This window comes from Aaosphaeria arxii (assembly GCF_010015735.1).
Source record: "Aaosphaeria arxii CBS 175.79 unplaced genomic scaffold BU24scaffold_3, whole genome shotgun sequence".
NCBI classification, from domain to species: Eukaryota; Fungi; Ascomycota; class Dothideomycetes; order Pleosporales; genus Aaosphaeria; species Aaosphaeria arxii.
Window position 1 is genome coordinate 4,309,218 of NW_022983476.1, and position 19,153 is coordinate 4,328,370.

Below are 19,153 nucleotides of genomic sequence, written 5' to 3' on the forward strand. Positions count from 1 at the left end.
CCCGTCCTGAACTATAAAGAAACACCGAAAATCAACCGAGATGCAGAGATAACATCATGCCACCATGCATAATCTTCATCACTCGTATTAGCTGTCTGTCACGACCAAGTTTCAGGACATGCTCTGTTGGAAAGTCGCGTCGTCGATGATCTAAGCTGTGCTGCTCATGCAGCTAAGGAATTCGATATCAAGATGATTGACCGAGTGGGAAACGGTAGCTAGAAGGCCACCTCTAATTGGCCTTTTTGTCCGATGCCGAGCTTTCAGAAACTCTAATGAGGTACCCAACGTCGAGTTCTAGAAGTCAATTTCTTACCAATTGGTCGAGCGTCTCCCCGTACCCGCTCGCTTGTCTTTGACGATACGATGCCCAAGCCATCTAACATACCAGCGCCCTAGAAGTGATAAGCTGCGAGGTTTGGTGGTTCTTCTTTCGGAACGTGCTCCGTCAAGGTTACTCTCGTTGCATGCGGCACGCCCGGGTTTTCCGATTCATTCGGTGTATCGGCACGCAATCATGACTGAGGCACAGTTCAGACTTGACGACGAGCCATCACTATCTATGAGGCTACATTGTTCTCCTACGTCACATATCCAGATATGGATCGATCAATTTGCAAGGCCAGAATGGCTCGACGCATGTGTTTCATTTCCATTGACTCGCTTCTTGAACCAACCGCAATGGGCTGTTTTGCGGACTGGACTTACAGTTGATATTTACCTCACTACGAGGTAGGGCTGCCTTGCACCTGACGCCGCGTCGCACATTGTTACTGACCGACGTCACTGGAATCCTTCTGAGTGCCACTTGTTGATTTCTTTGGGGCCGTCCCGTGCCGTGCCCCTACCCCTGATCATGGTCAGATGTGGCATTGCATCGCTAACTGCTCCATACAAAGGCAACATTTCAAAACACCCCAGACTTCGCTTATCGACATTCCTCATTGTTGGCTAATTCTATTGGACGCCCCCTTGTGCCCCATGAACGCCGAGCTGTGACATTGATCTCGATGTTCGTGTTATTGTCTTATCTGCCTATCCAAAGGACCCTGCATTCATCTTGAATGCCTTCCGAAATGTCGAAGGGTCCACTGCTGCTCGCTGTCGGACGAACCCCTTGTGGATCCCCTTCCAAACATTCACCTATCGACGCCCCCCTTCATTCTTTTTGAGAGATCTATTCCACGTGAACATGGCTTTAGGACCATTGTCACTGTTTTCTGACTCAGTAAGTGCTATTCTTGTACACACCGACATTCTCCGCTTTTCGCTTCTTCCAGCTCTCTGACCCCCTGGTTTGACACTGACCCCCTACCCGCTCGTTCTTATGGATTGCATGGCCGTCAAATGCATGGGATATGCTTCTCTTGATGTCAGTCGAAAGCCTGGTTGCCAGTCCCATTACAAGCCACTAGCAAAGGTAACGATCACCACTGAGTAGCCCTTCGTTCTTCGGAAAATTACATAGATCTGCAGATTGGGCAGTTAGCAAGTCTTGGGCTTTCAGCTTGGCATGGAAAGACCAATAGGGGATCTAAGATCATATTCCCGCATTACTGTGCCTCATCTCTTATCATCGAGACTATTTTCACCGAGAACTATCGTATATAATACGCTGGTTATTGCTTGTCTCCCTATTCCCTTCCCCCTATACATCTTAAATACGTACTTTGAACTTAGATTGCATCACTGCAATTGCTGCTAACAACAGTAGCATGCTCTTCTACGATCCAGTCTACTATGTCCCTATTACATTCACTCTTTTTTCTTCTTCACATTGCTTTTGAACCTGCCCCTAGCACGACATTTCATTCCCTACCCTCTCACCTATTATATCAAGCTATTTCTACAGATGTATTTATATCTACTATAAATGCACGACACACAATAACAAGAACATCTACACTTCCCTACTCTGTGCACTATCTGCTCCTCTATATCGATAGCTTCAACACCACAGTTCTAGTGCCAACCTTGCATTCCCTGCTCCTGAGCGCCCTGAGCAAGGCAATGAGTAAGTAGGAAACAAGGAGAATGTTGCACTTGACGCGTTGGCATGTCCTTCAATCACATCTTCTCTCCTTTCACTCGTGTAACATATACACATATACACGTATATATTTATACGCGTGTACGGAGGAGTATTTATAGTCATATGAACACTGACTGATGATGAATCTTCTACCCTCTACTCTCTACCCCTACTTGATGTATAAGCTATATAGTAAACCAAGAGATGTGGAAAAAGTGTGACTATGACTAGCCCTATAACTATCAATACATGTATATACACAACTGTCAGAACATCAACTTCCCCTTTTCAATTGTAAATACATCCTTCCTACCTCCCATGTGCACCTACATACCTTGGACAGACACAAAACCACATAGATAAAACCTTTCAGAACACCAAAATCTGCCCCTTTACCCCCTATTCCCATCTTCTCCACCATACACATACAACGCTCACAGAACAAACAAACAAACCATAACTACAGCGGTACACACACAGAGATGATACTTCTGAATTCCAAAAATATTAAGAGAATTCTTAAGTGTATTATTAGAAAGTATAAAAATAGAATATATCTTTCAAATTGTAAAATTACATTATATAATTATATGTACAGCTACACACACAGAGTGACTAACCAACACTCTTCACTCATCTCCCACTGTTTCAAACCGAAACCCCCCTACACCTACTCCCATCCTAGAAGTGCACGCACGCACACGCATGCGGTGTACTGTACGCGGAGTCAGGGATACTTCGATGGCATGGATTATGGCGGATCATTCGTAAAAAGGGTGTGACTACTCACTGCTGAGGAGATGGTGGGTGGGCTGTTTCTGGGTCTGTAGGGGGAGTGTTGATATTGGTAGTTAGTCTAGTCTAGTCTAGTCAGCAGAGGTGGTTTTATACTTGTATTGAGGGCATCGGAAGAGGGTGGATTGAATGCTAGAAGGAGTTTTGGAGGGGGTGGTTGTATCATTATGCATGGTGGATCTGGAGGGAGAGGAAGAGGGTGTGTGTGACAGTGACGTTAAGTGCAAAGTAGAGTAAAGGTAGATTCAAGTAAAATAAAAGAGAAGGTTAACTCCATTCGCTATGCTGGAAAGGTGGATATTTAGATTTAGAGAGAGAGAAGGGGAGGATGGGAACATGTCGGATCGTGAGGTCGGGAGCGAAATTGATGTGAAAGGAGAAGTCGAAGAAACCTTGACTCAATCCTTCCTGGGTCCCAACCCCCTCCCGACACCATCCCTCAAGATATCCCAATTGACACCCTCGATCCTCCTCCCCTTGACGGTGGCATCCCTCGCGACCTCAGCCAACCTCCCCGTAGCAATCCTCCTCATAGTCAGCGTATCCGCCGCATTCTTGAAATTCCTCCCCTTCCCCTCCGTCAGGAACCCCTCCAGCCACGTCTCCTCCTCGTCCGTGAACGGCAGCCCCACAAACTCCGCGACCATCTCCTCCCTCGGATACCCCTGCTCGTTGGAGTGGCTCCGAGCCCACTGGCTCCGCTCCAGCGTCTCCTCGACGAACGCCTCCAGCAGCTGCCGGTGCTCGTACTCGGGCCTCGCGCGGATCCAGTACAGCGTCTCCGTGACGTTGCGCTCCGCCATGTAGCGGATGAACTCCGTCTTGACCTCCTGGCTGGCGAGCGGCGGGTTCGCGCAGTTGTAGTACGCCAGCGGCAGCACGTCGCCGTTGTTCGGCCCCGTCTGCTCCTTGCGGTGGTTCAGCAGCACCAGCATGATCTCGTCCGGGAACGTCGGGATGATCGACGGGTGCGTCAGGTGGTTGACCGCCGTGTCGAATTGCAGGTGGTCCAGCGACCAGAGGCCCTCGATGAACGTCCAGAATTTCTTCTCGAGGTGCACGTTGCGCGCGAAGGAGGACGCGAGTTCGATGTCTGTTTGGTCGCGGTAGATCGGGCTGAGGTCTTTGAGGAGGTACAGGAGGAGACAGTGCTTGTAGTGTAGAGCAATTGGCGCTTTGACGATGCGCTCGTGGAGGTCGCGCAGGCCGTCATGAGAGGGGGGGTATGCTTTTCGCCCTGTTTTCCAGTCGATGATTAGTTTGGAGTCGCATGGTGAGTAAGAATGACAAGGCAAGGTACATTTGATCTGAAGGAGCTCTAAAAGGCGCTCGAAGAAACTTCTTCCACCTAATGTCTTTCGGCAGTGAATGATTTCTTGCGACAGCGCATGGCTGTAGGCAAGCTTATTGGGGAAGACTGCGTCGAAGTCTTCAATGTCGAGCATTCTGGCGATTTTCTGGGATTGGAACAACTTGACACAGTGGGGGTATCTGGAGTGGCTGCGCGAAAGCTTCCGAAGCTTGGTGTGTTGTCGTCGGAAAGGCAGTCAATATAGAGATGAAGACGGAATAGCATGCCTTCACGAAGTCACGTGAAGCGGTCCAAGCTCCCGACATCCCATTCAGTGAACTCTGGTCAGTGGTTTTTAATATGATAAAGATGATACTTTATCGCGAGAATATGACAAACAATCGGTATGGGAAATTGATGTTATAAGGATGTTTTACGATTTGTATTATGTATATAATGCTGTCCCATTTATAGTACATGCGCGGAATGACATATCAGCACTCCGCGCTGGTATCATTACAGCGCGTCTGGATCCAAAACATGCAGCCGCTGTTTTTTTTTGGGTTTCCAATAACGCCCAATCTATGCTAAAGTGAAGATGCTTCCGAAATGCTCCGTGACTAAGAAATCCAGAGTAGTGAGTAGAAGTGAAGCGCTAAACATGTAAGGTATTCGGGACGGGTATGGTTGACTGGTTGATAGTCGTATTTTTTTTAGGAATCTTTTCGATGTTCGCGTCGTTCGTTCATGTTCGTCGCCATTCTCTTTCCAACTTCGTAGCTACTGATCATAATGGCGCAAGCAGGTGCCACTTTCAGACATCTGGCTGCCCAACCTCGGAACAGTCCCGACAATCCTTGTTCTTCGAAGATGTGCCACAAAAACCGTGGCATCGATAGATTCTCAGGGCGAATGGTACCAGAGCTGACTTGGCTTTTTGCGGAATCGCTTGCGTGTTGAGCTATCTGCTGGCGGGTCTTTCCTACGTCGAAGGGCGTTGTCACAAATGCGGCCACACCTCCGGATCCTGCACCGGCAACGAAACTGTCAATCAGAGTTTCGGTATGATTCTCTCGACTCCTAGATTCGCTCCGACGGCGCCTCTTCTCTTCTCCGCGTCCAACGCGGAATTCGCCACCATCCTGCCTGGCCTCTGCTCTGCCTCGCATATCTGTAATGATGTTCCGGCCACTCTCATAGCCCCACCAGTAGATGGCAGAGAAGGGAACGTCTCTCCATAATGTCAAGGTCAGGCCCCTCCAAAGACTGAACATTCCCTCGGACCGGACCAGCTCCCGAAGTCCATCCATGGTATCTCGGAAGTGTCCCGCGGCGGTTGCGCTCTGATTGGTAGCCTGCATTCTTGTTCTGAACATCTCTATCGGGCTCACGGCGATGGCTGCTAATGTTCGCGCTGTGGCTCCTCCCACCAACGGTATGTATGCATCTGAGACGGTCTTTCGTAGAGGAGATGATTGTGCCGTTCGCAACCAGTCATACCCAGCGAAATAGATGACATTGGCGGGAACTGCCATGACAAGGGTGGGCGAGAGGCCTCGCCATAATGTGGTTGGGCCTTCGTGCTGTGCGATCTTGCGTAGTCCATCCCACGTGCTGTTTATGGTCCTTCGCTCCACCTCTTCCACAGCACATGCAGCATCGGCAGGATTGATGGGCGTAATTGCTGGCCCGGCGACACAGTAAGGTGCAGAGTTGTTCATCCAAAAGACCTCGCGACAGCAGGCCGATATTCCGATGTTCGGAGGCAAATCGCGGAATTGGGTAAGGGAGAGTCCAGGAAACGAGCGAGGCGTTATGGCGGGGGCTGGCGTATGCGATTGTGATTGAAGACGTACTCGGACGACATCAAGAGGTGTTACTACGGTATGTTAGGCTTCAATTCCTTGCCGATATGTTGTATGGAGTTGTTTGTTCTGATCGGGGCAATCCGGGCGGACAGGCCGAGGGTATGCGCAGAAGCGACGATACAACCAGAAAAAAAAAGACGGTGAGGAGAACGAAATGTAGGCATGCAGAAGAACAGAAGGGAATAACATACCTAGTAAAGAAGTTAAGATGCTGCCTGTGCTTGCGGACAGCATCTTCTGGGTGAGGGACACATTGCCATCCATGACGACTTCTTCAGGTTCGTCGTTCATATTAGTCGCACCGTCTCGGTGCGGAGGCCCCAAGGCGGAGGCAAAGACGGAAGCGGATACTGAGATGGAGTTACCTCGAGGTAACAAGACACATATCGATAGAGTCGTGGATTGTTGTGCGCATGTTTCAGGGTGAAGGGCTGGAGGAAGGATACGAGTTATGAGAAGGGCGGAGATGGGAGGAAGGAAGTGGAGGAGGTGGAGGCGATGGGCGGCGGCGGGAGTGATGGATGATAGTGATGATGCAAACTAAAAAAGATAGTCCCTTTCCACTTCCGAGAGATCGATCGGAGCCGCGGCCATGGCCATGACTATGCCAATCATTGGCTACACTTCAACAAATATATATTGTACTCGGAACACAAGCATTGATTGTAAAACATTCATGAGTAAACTAAAAGTACAAATGATTTGTTGCAGTTATGTTGTGGTCGTTGTTATCCAAAATGATCATCACTGGACATCTTTCGTTATCAGATGGAGATGCATTGATTCGGAGTTGATCTTTAGTATTACATACTAGGTAGTGAATGGTGTGTGGCGCTCGCGTGTCGTATCTTGCATGTCATCGATTGTTATTAACCACTCGTGCGAGTGAAGTGCTCTCAGAGTAGTCAAGGGACAAGACTGATGACTCTATCCATCAGTCTTACATGTCATCTCATTGCACCGACAGGCCGTGTTCCCCTACACAGTATAAGGTATCCAACTACTCCGCGTACCCAGTAACCCATGTAACCCACCCGACACAGCGCATATCACAACCTCTCTCTGAGTCACTGTCTACACCCTACTCGCACCTTGCACCGTCCATGTCCATTTTGGATTTCTCAGCTCCTGAAGTCCGACTAGAATAGAGTATTAGAACTGGTCCAAGGCCGCGGAATTCCCATAGATTCGGGCTCTCCACACTTTTCCATCTCAAGCCGACGCACCCAGGTACCGGTACCGGACTTAAGATACGCCACCGCTACTTACCACCACCACCATAACCACATACCCACTATGGAACCCGACAACAACAATAACAACATCCCAAACACCGAGGCAGAGCTCGAATCCTTCCGCCAGAAATGGCGAGAAGAAGTCTCTGCAAAGTCAAAGGATAAATCCGCGGCTGGGCCGTCGGCTGCGACGACATCGAAGCATAGTCACGCATCGTCCAGCAAGACCCATGCTCACAAGGGCCATAGCCATAGCCATAGCCATACACATGAACATTCACATGCACGCCATCGCAGCATTGAAGAGATAGATGAAGTCGAACCGCATGTCTACCCAGACCTTGGAGATAAGCAGCACGGAAGGAGGCTGGATGAAACCAGCGCCCCTTCTGCCTCTTCATCAAGCAAAGAGCCGCGATCCGCTTTAGAGCATTACGAAAAGGCCGTAGAGAAAGAGAGTCAAGGAAGTTTGGGAGATAGTTTAAATCTGTACCGGAAAGCTTTCAAGGTAAATACCATCTTGTCTCAGCTCCCCATTCTCGTAGGAGAAGAAACGCATAGATATGTGAGCTAACGATCCTTCCGCAGCTTGATTCCAACGTCCATCAAACATATAAAAACAAGCATTTTCCTCCATCTTTCTTCCAACAGGCTTCCAAGCCGAAACCACAGGACCCAAACCCTTCCAACGCGCCTGTAACAGTCCCCAATACCGCCCATCACTCCCTACAAGGCACCTCGTCGACCCTCCAAAACCTCCTGGAAGAGTTCTCCTCCCTCTCGATCCAGGGCGAACCCCCGCCAACAGATCTCTCTCCACCACCGCCATGCCCTATCGCCTCTATCCCAGATGAGATCCTCACCGAGGTGCTCCTCCACCTCGCCATCGACGACGTAGCATCCTTTGTCCGCCTCGCCCAGGTCTGCAAACGGCTCGCCTACCTCGTCCACACCGAGGAGCAAATCTGGAAACGCATCGCCCTGGGCCCAGAGTTCGGCTTCGCCGCCATGCACTACGACTTCGCCTGCCAGCTCGACGGCAAACCTCTCGGCCACGACGGCGCAGGCGGCTACGAACTAGGCACCTCCTCATCCTCCTCCGACACGGAAGACGACGACGAAACATATAGGACCACCACCTCCTCCAACCCAACAGCCCACCTCGTCCCTACCATCTACCCAACCTACCGCGCCCTCTTCCGCCAACGCCCCCGCATCCGCTTCAACGGCTGCTACATCTCCACGGTCAACTACACGCGGCCCGGTGCGCCCTCCCCAACAACCATAACCTGGAACTCCCCAATCCACATCGTAACCTACTACCGGTACCTCCGCTTCTTCCGCGACGGCACCTGCATCAGCCTCCTCACGACGTCAGAGCCCGCGGACGTGGTCCCCTACCTGCACATGGAGCACGTGCACCGCAACCACGGGAACCTGCCCTCCGCGCCCATGAAGGACTCCCTGCTCGGCCGGTGGCGTCTCTCCGGCCCATCTGTGCCTTCCAAGCCCGGCAGCACCACCGAGGAGGACGAGCAGGGCGGAGAGAAAGAAGGCACGCTGTTCGTCGAGACGCAGGGATCGACTCCGAAGTACTGGAACCGCATGATTCTGTCCCTGGCGACGGCGGGGAAAGGAGCGAGGAATAATAAGCTGAATTGGCAGGGGTACTATGATTTCAATCGTCTCACGGACGACTGGGGGGTTTTTAATCTTAAGAATGATAGGCCGTTTTATTGGAGTAGGGTGAGGAGCTTTGGCATGGGGTGGGAGGAGGGGGGTACGACGTTCAAGGGCTAGGGGGGAGTTTGGTTGTGAGGAGGTGATGGTGGTGATGGATCGTTGATTAGTTAAAGAGGGGAGCGTTGTGTATAGAACGTCGAGAGTGGTTCGTCCAGACCTGAAATGCAAATATATCAATCATTGTTGCCACTCAGAGATCACTGCAACTGCTTGTTCATATTCATGTTTATGTTCATTCAGTATCTTTTCATTTCATTCGGGATGTGTGTGTAGCAATTCTATGTCCAGAATCTAATATACGGCGGGGGTGTATGTCTGCCTGCCTGCATCTGCTCAGTGGTATACATTAACTCAGCGTCAAGTTCTTTAAAAATTTTGTTTTGCTTTCCCACACCCCTGAACAACAACGCCCCTCGTTCTTAGTGAGGAAACGGTTGATTGAATTGAATTGTTTCTTCTTTACCGCCTGGGCATGCCGCGTCCACGTCCTCTCATGCCGAGTGCTCGCTGAGCGGCGCCCGGAGGTAGGGGCTGGTTGGGTGCGCTCGGTTGGGCCGATTCTTGGTTCTCTGCGATAGGTATCAGTATGTGTATTCGGAAGTTTCTGTATCATGTGGATATACTCACTAATCGTCTCGTCAACGCTCAAGATCAAGCAAGCTGCCTCGGTAGCTGCCTGTATAGCGTTGATCTTCACCAAGCTAGGCTCCCACACGAAGGTCTCCATGTTGTTGGCAACACCCTCGTGTATGAAGTCGACACCAGCCCAGATGTTGTGGTTCTTCCTGTGCTCCACTCGCAGGCGGTTGAGGATATCTGTGGCATCGAAACCGGCGTTATCGCACAACTGTCTGGGGATCACCTCCAAAGCCTTGGCGAAGGCCTTGATGATGGGTTGTTGTTTGCTGCGGACGGACTCGTCGGCAAAGGCGTGAAGGTAAGCGGAGATCTCCATTTCGCAGGCTCCACCTCCAGCAACGATGCTCCTGTTCTTGATGGCGCGCTTGACAATCATGATGGCATCGTGCAGACTGCGCTCGACCTCAGCAATGAACTGCTCGGCACCGCCACGGAGCACGAGTGTGCACGTCTTTGCTGCAGTGCAGCCCTCGAAGAAGTTGAATCGCTCGCCACCAATCTGTCGCTCGTTGAACTTCTCGCAAGTACCGAGGTGCTTCTCCTGAATGTCCGAGCATGTCGACTGGATGCTCGCTCCGGTGGCTTGGCATACGCGTTCCAAATCGTCGGCGGCAACTCGACCGGCGCAGAACACATCTCGGTCGGCGAAGTATTGTGTGGCCAAATCTCCGATGGGAAGTTTGCTGAGAACGACCTTGGCACCCGTCTTGTAGAGCGCCTCCATCTTGTTGAAGATGATCTGCCACTCAGCGTCGACGATGGCCTGGTATTCCGAGACTTGCTCAACTCGCACCTCCGCATTGTCCTTCTCGCTCTTAAGCTCTAGTTCCACGTTCAGGCAGACGATCTTAGGGTTCTCGAAGGTCTTGGGCTGTTGCTCGAAACCGGCATATGAGAAGGTCTTCTTGAATGCAACACCGTTAACGAAAAGGGAGTCTTGTAGAGCACCACCAGTAATCTTCTTGATGCCAATAAGCTTCTCGTTGAGGTCGTCCTGGTCCAGAGAGAGAACGGCATCGACGACCATCTTCGTGAAGAATGCAGAGTTACGGTGAATCAGCTTACTGCTCATGGCAGTCGCGGCAAGCTTCTGCAATGTTTCCCTCTGGTTGTGCTCCGCAGTATCCACGGCAATCTCCATTATCTTATTGACCGCCAAGTTCGAGGCTTTCCGCAGGCCCTTGATGATGGTTTGACTGCTGACACCCTGATCCACGTAGTCCTTGATCTCGTTCAATATTTCACCAGCCAGGACAACCACAGAGGTTGTGCCGTCACCGACTTCGGCATCTTGTGAGCGTGCAATATCCGTGAGAACGCGTGCTGCGGGGTGAACGATGTCGAGAAGCTAAGTGAATGTTAGTCAAGTTAAGCATAATCAACATGTCTCTGATGGTAGATATCAAATTACCCTCATGACTGTTGCGCCATCGTTTGTGATTGTCTGCCTTCCATTTTCATCCACTAACAACAGATCCCCGCCATATGGACCGAGCGTCGATTTTATCGTTGATTGTACGGCAAGACAGGCGTTGATGTTGGATATGATTTGACCTCTGCCCTGGGACTGATCGGTTCCTTTCAGTTCAGTCAGTATAATATTCGACATGATATATAACAACTGTTGCGCTGGTTGTCGTACCCTCCCTCAGGACCACGATAGTGGGTGTTTGGCCGCCGAAAGACATGGTGACGGGGCGTGAAAAACGTCAGGTTCCCTTGGAAATCCGTGTAGACTCGCTCTCGGTGGGATGATAAGCTTCGAACAGGGTAGAACACGTTGAAGTCTTGAGTTCGGAGCTATCGTGTCGTCGACCCCCCCAGGCCGCCGCTTGAATTTTTGGGACGCGTCGGAACGAAGAAACGCCGCTCCGCGACGCCAAGGCAGCCTCAATCAACGACATCGAAAGCCGACCAACCTTCCATCTCCCTTCCATGCTTTGTACGACCCTTCTACGCAGCTCTGATCCGCCCGTTGTGAATTTGTATTAATTTACCTTCCTTCATGCACCCAGCGCGCACTTTACATATCGCCTTCGATCTTCCTTCGCCGTGTTGTTCGATAATATCAAGCGCCGGTCACCCGTCCTCGTGACTAATCTGCTCCCCTCTCATCCCGTGCCCTGTCTCAACCCACCTTTCTGATCCTCTCTTGCGTTGTTGAACTTATCATATTGCTATCCATCTTCTCCGCGCTTTCATTATGCCAGCCAAGACTTTTTCAAAACGAGTGAGCATCTTCATTTCCTCCTATATCTGTGGTGATACTTAACCCTCGAATCAGCCTGCTCCCATTGAGACGAAATCAAGTTCAAAAGAATTGTACAATGGCCCCAGGACACGCTCAAGGGATTCTGTGGCAAAGCAGATATCGATTCCCGAGACAATAACTGCCTTGGACAATTACCCACCGTTTTTGCGCATTCCATCTGAGATACGGCGCGAGATCCTCAGATATGTTCTCCCTTCATCAAACAAGAAATTTCGCTTCTACACCGACTGCGAAACGACCGTCATCAGCAAGAAATGGAATCACCAATGTCGCCCGCATCCCGACGACCTAAGCCTGGACATCCTCCGGACCAACCGGCTAATTTACCACGAGTGCCTTTCCATCATGTATTCCGAGAACCTCTTCCACTTCTACGGATTCACTTACCTCCCGGTGCTGGACTTCATACGGCACCTGAGCCCGGAGGCTAAACGGCAAGTCCGGAAGATTCGGCTCACGCTCCTATCGGACAATCCGGACGACCAGCCCAATCACGACGCATTCTGCACGGTTGTGCATGATTTCCTGCCAGGGTTGACGAATCTCCAGGCCGATCCTATGGTGTTCTTCTGAGTACTCGAGCCGCTCGTTAGTAAAGTTCATTATGGCCTATGAAGGAAGACGCTGCAAAGACCATCGACATCGTACAGAGGATGGTGGCTGCGTCATGTTGTATCAACAACAGCATGTATACGAAGTCCGCCCGAGGTGGCGCCTGTCTCAACATTGTGGCCTACGAGCCAAATAAGGGCCACGGCGAGGAGTGAATAGTTACACATATTCAAGGATCTTTCGTTGCGCCACGATGCCATCATATCCGCTGTTTGAATTGGCTCATGTCTTACGATACCTTTCTCCTACGATCTCAGCGCGCAGGAGGTAATTCGCCATCATGTAAACGTGGAATTCTTTTCTGTTTCCTACTTCTCTTCTTGTCTCATTCTTCTTGGGAAATTGGCACACCCGATAGATCTTTTTCTTCCTAGATTCCTTTTGCGCTCAGAGGGTGGGGAAGCAGCCCATCATTTTCGGATTATTTTATCTTCTTCTGCGTTTCATATTATCTTTCTCTCTTCATGCTAGATATCCTTGAGATCGGAGCCAAAGTAAATATACATCATGACCACCGCAAAATCGTCCCGCGCCCAACGTGCCTGGGATCTTAGACAGTGCACGCGATCTCTCCGCACCCACCAATACTAACATCAACCCATCTCCTCAGAATAATCGCAAGACGAAAATTCCAGATACTACCTTACTCCAGCTGTGCTTATTTTTTTTCTTTCCTTCCTTCCTCTTCCCGATAAGTTGATCAACAAGCCATATACCCCAAATCGAACCTTAGCACGTTTTCTACACCGTATGTAATGATTACCTCAGCATCACAGACTTCCCACGACCTTCCAGATAAACAGATTTCAAAGCAATTACTCAGTCACCACCTCTCTGCATGAAAAAAGGGCGTTCTCAACAATGCGTCGAGTTGATGTTTTTCCACCAGTTATGATTCTTTGTTTTTCTCCAGGAATAGAACTGTGGGAAAAAAGAGGAAAACGGGGAAGAGACGGTGTGCGGTTGTGTAATTTGTCAATTGTTTCCTTCCAATTCCTTCCTTTCTTTCCCCCGTCGTTTAATAAAATTATTAATCCTCTTTTTGGTCTGATCATACAGTGATTGCGGGGTAAAACAAACCCCGTTTCCTCCGAAGAAATGGTAATTGATGTATCCCAAAAGAAACCCCCCCTGGGAGCCATAGCGTTAAGATATTATGATGAAGAAGAAAAAAAAGAAATGGTCTGGATTTTTTGTTCCACGACCTTTTCGAAAGCCCAATTTTTGGAAATAAAGAAACCCCCGATTTTCCGCCGATATGCCCATGTTGAGTGATCTTCCTTTTGGATGGAAAGACAAGACGTGGTCCATTGGTCTTGATGAGAAGTAGATAGAATAACGCCAGTGCTATGCAATATGGGAAGGAAAAATGAAAGGCTGGCAAGACCTGGGTGAAAATCGGAAGGGCAAGTAGGGAAAGGGTTGGCAGTGAAGGGATGATTGTAGAGGTGGTGAAAGTAAGAAAATTATACTTATAGGGGCGACATTGCACTCTGAGGTGTAGCCGGGATAGGGGTAGCGGTGGCAACAGGTGAGCCAGCGTTCGCGTCCTTGAAGGTATCGCTCTGCTTCTTTTGGCCGTTGAGGAGGGGGCATAGTCTTGATGTCTTGTCAGGGTATCTGTTTCGGAATAGAGAAGAGAGAGGGAGAGAGAAAGAGAAAAAGAGTTAATAAAATAGAAAAAAGGAGTGGAGTGCCTACTTCTTGTTTGTTTTGATGTGTCCCACCTCCCCACAGTTTGCACATTTGCGTGGTGTAGCACCACCCTTGCCGGCGCCAGGCCCGCCCGTTTGTGAGTTGTGAAGGCCTTTGGCCTTTTCGCGACCTTCGCGGCGTTCGACGTTGCGCCTGAGACGAGCGAGTTCGGCTTGGAGTCTGGAGAGAACATTAGTATATAAGTAGCGGAAATAATGTACGCGGAGTCGTACTTGAGTTTTTGTTGTGCATCAAACTCTGCGTTACCAGTAGGTTGGATCTTATCGATTGTCATGGCCTCCAACTGTTCTTGCCTCTTCCGCTTGGTATACAGACGAATCACTTCCGGATCTGTGATTGTTTGCACTTGGACCTCGGTTTCGTCGTACTTATTCTTGACCCAGCGTTTGATCCGCAAGACCTTTCCTTGCGCGTCGTTGGCACTGTTCCTACTGAACTGACTCATAGTCTCGTCGTCCCGCATCAAGGCAGGTGTACCGAATTCAGAGCGGGGCGTACGGCCACGGAGTTGCTCCTGGCGGACATCCACGTTGTCGTCCATCTCGACATCGGAGTGCTCCATAGTAGACGACAGGCTATCTGCCTGTTTGTTCCATATCCTGTTGATGGCATTCGAATATTGTTCATCCTGCCTCTTGACGTTGTAACTGTGGCCTCCATTCTCCTTAAGTTTCTTGGCATCGAGCTTATCGGCCAAACTCTCACCTACATCGCGGAAACCACCCTTCATTGAGACCTTGATAAAACTGAAACCCTCTCCACGTCCAGTAGGGTCACCAACACCGTGGAGCTCCAACATGGCTTTGCCTTGGCAGGCGTTCAGGAAGTTCTTGGTAGTGTGCCAGGGTGCTAGCTTGAGTTCGGTGTTTTCGCCAGCATCTCCATCCTCATCATCCTTGATATCCTGCGCCTTAAAACCAGCGTCGGTTAGATGTTTGTCACCGGCATGCATGGAATCGATCAAACAAATGTCTTCTGGTTTGATCCAGGACCTAAGAGCAGGTTCTTCCGGTATGACTTCTCCGTCTTGCGGTCGCCACGTTCCCGTTTCCTTTTCGTACTTCATGATTTCCCTCATCCTACTGCGATTTTGGGCGATTTCGGTACCGGGAAGATGGTGCTTGATCATTTCATTGCTGACCCACGGCTGTCGCGCGTTCTTTTGTTGACCCTTGCGATACAATCGGAACGACAGCATCTTTAATCGTTTTTTGGATGCTTCTGTTACTTTGCGGGCGTGCGTTCCAGGCACTTCGACCAATGGGAATTGTTGGCCAACCACCACCAGATTTTGGATGTTGCGCATGTAGTAGTGGGATCCATGAGTGCCAGTGTGACTTCTGCTAACCAAGAAGTCGGTGGGCTTGGGTCCATGCGAGAAGACCGGAGCTCTGTACAAGGAGTTGACAAGAGTCGGCACCGTCTGGCCGGGGTCAACATAGCCGAATATAGAGAATGGACTCTTGTCTTGAGGTAGCAAGATAGAAGTCTCTCCGAGGTCCTTCTTGGGTCGTGAAGTATCTTGCTCATCCTTGCGACGATAGTAATTGACGATCTTGTTGCTCATACCGAAATTGGAAAGCGTAGTAGGATATTCTTCCGAATACTCAGCAAGGAGCAGGTCAGAGCTGTCGCCGATATTGAGATCTTCTGCGACGGCAAAGGCATCCGAAGGCTTGAGGTTCTTCTTGTGCTTCCTTTTGATATGTGTCTTGAGCGGCGAGATGCTAACTCGCTCACCAGGCTTGAAGTTGATGGTCGGACGATGGAATGACCGCAATTCGCGATCTGCAAGGTTGACCTTGTAAAAGGGATACTGCAGTTTGAGAGCGGGCAAACTGTGCTCGACATTTGTGTGAGTCAAGGTAGCGCGGACCTTCTGTTGGCTGTTTTCCTTAAGCGCATCATACGCCTCGTCGTTAGAAATGTTGTATCTCTTGAACATTGGATTGGCCAGACTTCCACGATTGTCTCGCTTCATTCCTAGAGTGGAAGCTCGAGGTTTCTGCGGCTCCGCGGTTGCTTGTGAGACATCGAGGAGAAGGTTAGGGTCGTTCATGTCGAGGATAATCTTCTTTGAGATCTTGGCCGTGGCTAGTTCCGGGTCATCCCACGATGGAAGATCTATTTGATCATATACCGAGAATTGTATTGGGCCGGCACGATCTCCTAGTCTACGCCTCTTTGCTGGTGGAGCGGCAAGGTCGCGAATCCAAGAACTGTCGTCTGTGAGGGTGTCAGGAGGTGTCAAAAGCTCGTCAGCGTGATCTGACTCCATGTCCGTAGCAATGGCGTCCCAATCTTCACAAGCAATCTTGAGGTCGTTCCATGACACGTTGCCAATCTTTTCTTCCTCGTCAACGTCTCCCAGATCGTCAAGGTCCATCTCTTCCCCGCTCTCCTCCACTTCCTCGATGCCATCCGTGATGTAGACAATGCCCCTCTGTTCCTCTTCCAACTGCCGCCCTGTTTTGTTGGACGCGGCTGTAGAAGGCAGACGAAAAGCCTTCTCCTGATCTGGTTCGATCTCGAGATTGATCTTATTGAGTTGCATGGGCTTCGGCGGCTTGAGTGGGGTACGAGGTACGAAAAAGGCGCGTTTTCGAGGGATGAGACTGAAGAACCGAGGCGGCCTTCCGGGTTCGAAGTTCGGCCAAATGCGATCGAAGTATTCCTTGGAAGTCTGTGGAGGGGGTGGGAGACCGTCATCTGCGCCTTTTCGCGCAGCTGCCTGGAACAATGCTTTCTGTTCGCGCCACTCCGGGTCGTCATCGTCTGAATCCTCCATTGCGCCGTAGTCTACTGTGCGGAAGTTTGTCTGTGTTTTCTCGGTATCGTCCGCAGCGGCGTCGTCATCTGCGTCCCCGTCCTGTTGCTCTTGAGTCTCATCGTTCTCCGCCGGCTCGTCCACTGGATCCGATCCGCCAAACAAATCTTCAAGATCATCATCTTCCTCGTGGCCGTCCTGTACAGTACTCCCACTCAGTTGTCCCACCGCGTTCGCGTCGTCCATCTCTTCGTCCGGTAGGTCATCGTCAGATATGTCCTCGTAATCGATAGCATCGTCGGCTTTCTCTCCCACATCCAGTTCTTGGTCGTTGAGCGCATCTAGGTCGATGTTCATTCCCGCTGCCTCGTCTCCAAGGAAATCTGCCAGTTCGCTCCTCTGAGCAGTCTCGCTCTGGCCGAGGGCCGCGATGAGCTCATCCCCATTATCCATGGTGGCGTGCGGCATGTGGTGTACGTTTGGGTAAAGTTTGTGGGTTGCGAGTGGAGCTTATGCAGGTGGATCAAAGAGAAGGTTGTGATGGCAAAGGACTATTCGATGAGTGAAAGCGCGCAGTCCAACGCGCAAGCCTTGAGGGGCGGATTGAACCGCATCAAAGTTGTCGCGAAAAGGAGGGTCGCGTGATGGCACAGATTTGGCGGGAGAGATTAGATGATCGACTTCAAGCCTATACGATAGTGTCAGGTTGCAACTGAGGCTGGAGAGGGTTGTAGGATGGTTGAAACTGCTAAATGGGCGTGTCGTGTAAGTACGACCGTGAAGATGAATGGGAGAGGTGGAGCCGGCGCGCCAAGACTCAACGGCAATCACTGTCATCACTAGCCAATAAGAAGCGAGGACGATCGCTGCCTGGATGATCGAGACAGTATGAATCAAAACATTGAATAGTAGGATTTCCGACAATAGTAGAGGGTGTCCCCTCCATTTACCCTGAAAATGATGATTAATGTGCCAATTAAATACACGAATGAAACAAAGTGCCTAGAAAAACATGGTCTGTTTTACTGCTCTTGTATATTTACTCCTCCTCTCCCTCCTCCTCCTCTTCCTCTTCCTCTTCCTCTTCCTCTTCTTGTGGAAAATCAAAGTTACCGAAGTAGACACAAAGCGCCTGGCACATGGGTTAGTAGATGTAGGGTTCGATTGGAGATATGTATTACCTTGCTGGCACCTTTTATACAGTAATGGGCGACTTCAAGCTTCCCGTCACCCTCAGGCGCATACTGCGCCACCTGGTTAAGATCCGAATTCCTGGGAAGGTAAAACACAATCTCGCTGGTGATTCTGGAAAAGCTTTTAAACATTTTATCCAGATTGTACGGCTCCATTTTAGTGAGGTCGAAGATGTCCTCTGTATTGTATTCGGTCCCTGGCAATGTTAGAATGAAACCTTGACTTCGAATTGATGAAGGGATCTCTCACCTCCCCATGGCGGACTGGCGAAAATAACGACGTCTTTTCTGCCCCGCAGTCGCTTCTCGACCACGCTGAAGCAGTCACCGGTGATCCAAACAATCTTCTTTTCAACGCCGTAGATTTTGGCGTTGTGCTTCCCGCACGCGACAGCCTTCTCGTCTTTCTCGATGGCGAAGACTTGATCCCAGCGGCCTTCACGGGCGAATGCAATAGCATTTCCGCCTACGCCGGCAAAGGTATCCACGATGACCTTTTTATCTTCTGGCGCAGCCTCTGAGATGTGCGCCGCAATTTTACTGTCCGGCAGGTTAGACGATCTTCGCAGACCAAACGACAGGGCCTTAAAGTATACTTACTTAGCAATGGGCTCCGGCGTGACTTCGAACCAAGCAGGTTCAGTCATCCAAATCCCATCGTTGTACTTCGACCACCACTGGTGTCTTTGAAACCAGTATCTGAGTCCTTCTATTAGTCACGAATCCAGACTTCGTGGAAATGGGGAAACTCGAATCAAAACTTTCTTACTTTTTAAGATGTTCAGGGAACCAATCTTCGGAGAGCCACTGGTGGACTCCCTCCTTATCTGGAACTTCTTCCTCTTCCATCGTTGATAAAACTTTTCGTGAAAAGCGACACGTTCGAGAGGAGAAGCTGTAGTTTTGGTGTTGCTCGTTTGTCGCGCCGTTTGGTGAAGTTAAGTAAGTTGCCCACAACCAACGCTAGACTGGTTTTGTATAGGGCTGAGA

General features: G+C 50.2%; 7 protein-coding genes across 7 annotated transcripts; 2 read left to right on the plus strand and 5 right to left on the minus strand.

The window, feature by feature from the left end:
- Window positions 1-3,065: 3,065 nt before the first annotated feature.
- BU24DRAFT_421376 (uncharacterized protein) lies at window positions 3,066-4,362 on the minus strand. The gene is made up of 2 exons (XM_033527713.1): window positions 4,128-4,362; window positions 3,066-4,064 (listed from the first exon to the last, which is right to left on the minus strand). The coding sequence occupies exons 1-2, from the start codon at window positions 4,270-4,272 to the stop codon at window positions 3,226-3,228; spliced, it is 984 nt and encodes a 327-aa protein (XP_033386730.1). The 5' UTR covers window positions 4,273-4,362; the 3' UTR covers window positions 3,066-3,225.
- A 249-nt stretch (window positions 4,363-4,611) lies between these two features.
- BU24DRAFT_421377 (mitochondrial carrier) lies at window positions 4,612-6,577 on the minus strand. The gene is made up of 2 exons (XM_033527714.1): window positions 6,178-6,577; window positions 4,612-5,997 (listed from the first exon to the last, which is right to left on the minus strand). The coding sequence occupies exons 1-2, from the start codon at window positions 6,275-6,277 to the stop codon at window positions 4,832-4,834; spliced, it is 1,266 nt and encodes a 421-aa protein (XP_033386731.1). The 5' UTR covers window positions 6,278-6,577; the 3' UTR covers window positions 4,612-4,831.
- A 705-nt stretch (window positions 6,578-7,282) lies between these two features.
- BU24DRAFT_343096 (uncharacterized protein) lies at window positions 7,283-9,021 on the plus strand (the record flags this gene model as incomplete). The annotated part of the gene is made up of 3 exons (XM_033523353.1): window positions 7,283-7,729; window positions 7,810-8,718; window positions 8,761-9,021. The coding sequence occupies 3 exons, from the start codon at window positions 7,283-7,285 to the stop codon at window positions 9,019-9,021; spliced, it is 1,617 nt and encodes a 538-aa protein (XP_033386732.1).
- Window positions 9,022-9,194: 173 nt separating this feature from the next.
- BU24DRAFT_421379 (T-complex protein 1 subunit eta) lies at window positions 9,195-11,408 on the minus strand. The gene is made up of 4 exons (XM_033527715.1): window positions 11,246-11,408; window positions 11,015-11,181; window positions 9,592-10,951; window positions 9,195-9,533 (listed from the first exon to the last, which is right to left on the minus strand). The coding sequence occupies exons 1-4, from the start codon at window positions 11,289-11,291 to the stop codon at window positions 9,424-9,426; spliced, it is 1,683 nt and encodes a 560-aa protein (XP_033386733.1). The 5' UTR covers window positions 11,292-11,408; the 3' UTR covers window positions 9,195-9,423.
- Window positions 11,409-11,806: 398 nt separating this feature from the next.
- On the plus strand, window positions 11,807-12,448 carry BU24DRAFT_461335 (uncharacterized protein; the record flags this gene model as incomplete). Its single annotated transcript, XM_033531883.1, has 2 exons — window positions 11,807-11,833; window positions 11,888-12,448. 2 exons carry the CDS (start codon window positions 11,807-11,809, stop codon window positions 12,446-12,448), a joined length of 588 nt encoding a protein of 195 aa, XP_033386734.1.
- Window positions 12,449-14,184: 1,736 nt separating this feature from the next.
- BU24DRAFT_345737 (uncharacterized protein) lies at window positions 14,185-17,327 on the minus strand (the record flags this gene model as incomplete). Its single annotated transcript, XM_033523456.1, has 2 exons — window positions 14,185-14,362; window positions 14,416-17,327. 2 exons carry the CDS (start codon window positions 17,325-17,327, stop codon window positions 14,185-14,187), a joined length of 3,090 nt encoding a protein of 1,029 aa, XP_033386735.1.
- Window positions 17,328-17,878: 551 nt separating this feature from the next.
- BU24DRAFT_390257 (trimethylguanosine synthase) lies at window positions 17,879-19,012 on the minus strand (the record flags this gene model as incomplete). Its single annotated transcript, XM_033525069.1, has 5 exons — window positions 17,879-18,102; window positions 18,152-18,360; window positions 18,414-18,703; window positions 18,764-18,862; window positions 18,933-19,012. The coding sequence occupies 5 exons, from the start codon at window positions 19,010-19,012 to the stop codon at window positions 18,010-18,012; spliced, it is 771 nt and encodes a 256-aa protein (XP_033386736.1). The 3' UTR covers window positions 17,879-18,009.
- Between the last annotated feature and the right edge of the window lie 141 nt (window positions 19,013-19,153).

Coding starts and splice junctions, on each gene's coding strand:
- BU24DRAFT_421376 (XM_033527713.1), bottom strand. CDS start 4,272: ATGCTCGACATTGAAGACTTCGACGCAGTCTTCCCCAATAAGCTTGCC. Junction 4,065..4,127: donor AGAGCTCCTTCAGATCAAAT/GTACCTTGCCTT, acceptor ACTGGAAAACAG/GGCGAAAAGCATACCCCCCC.
- BU24DRAFT_421377 (XM_033527714.1), bottom strand. CDS start 6,277: ATGAACGACGAACCTGAAGAAGTCGTCATGGATGGCAATGTGTCCCTC. Junction 5,998..6,177: donor CATCTTAACTTCTTTACTAG/GTATGTTATTCC, acceptor AACATACCGTAG/TAACACCTCTTGATGTCGTC.
- BU24DRAFT_421379 (XM_033527715.1), bottom strand. CDS start 11,291: ATGTCTTTCGGCGGCCAAACACCCACTATCGTGGTCCTGAGGGAGG. Junction 10,952..11,014: donor ATGGCGCAACAGTCATGAGG/GTAATTTGATAT, acceptor ACATTCACTTAG/CTTCTCGACATCGTTCACCC. Junction 9,534..9,591: donor GAGCGTTGACGAGACGATTA/GTGAGTATATCC, acceptor TACCTATCGCAG/AGAACCAAGAATCGGCCCAA.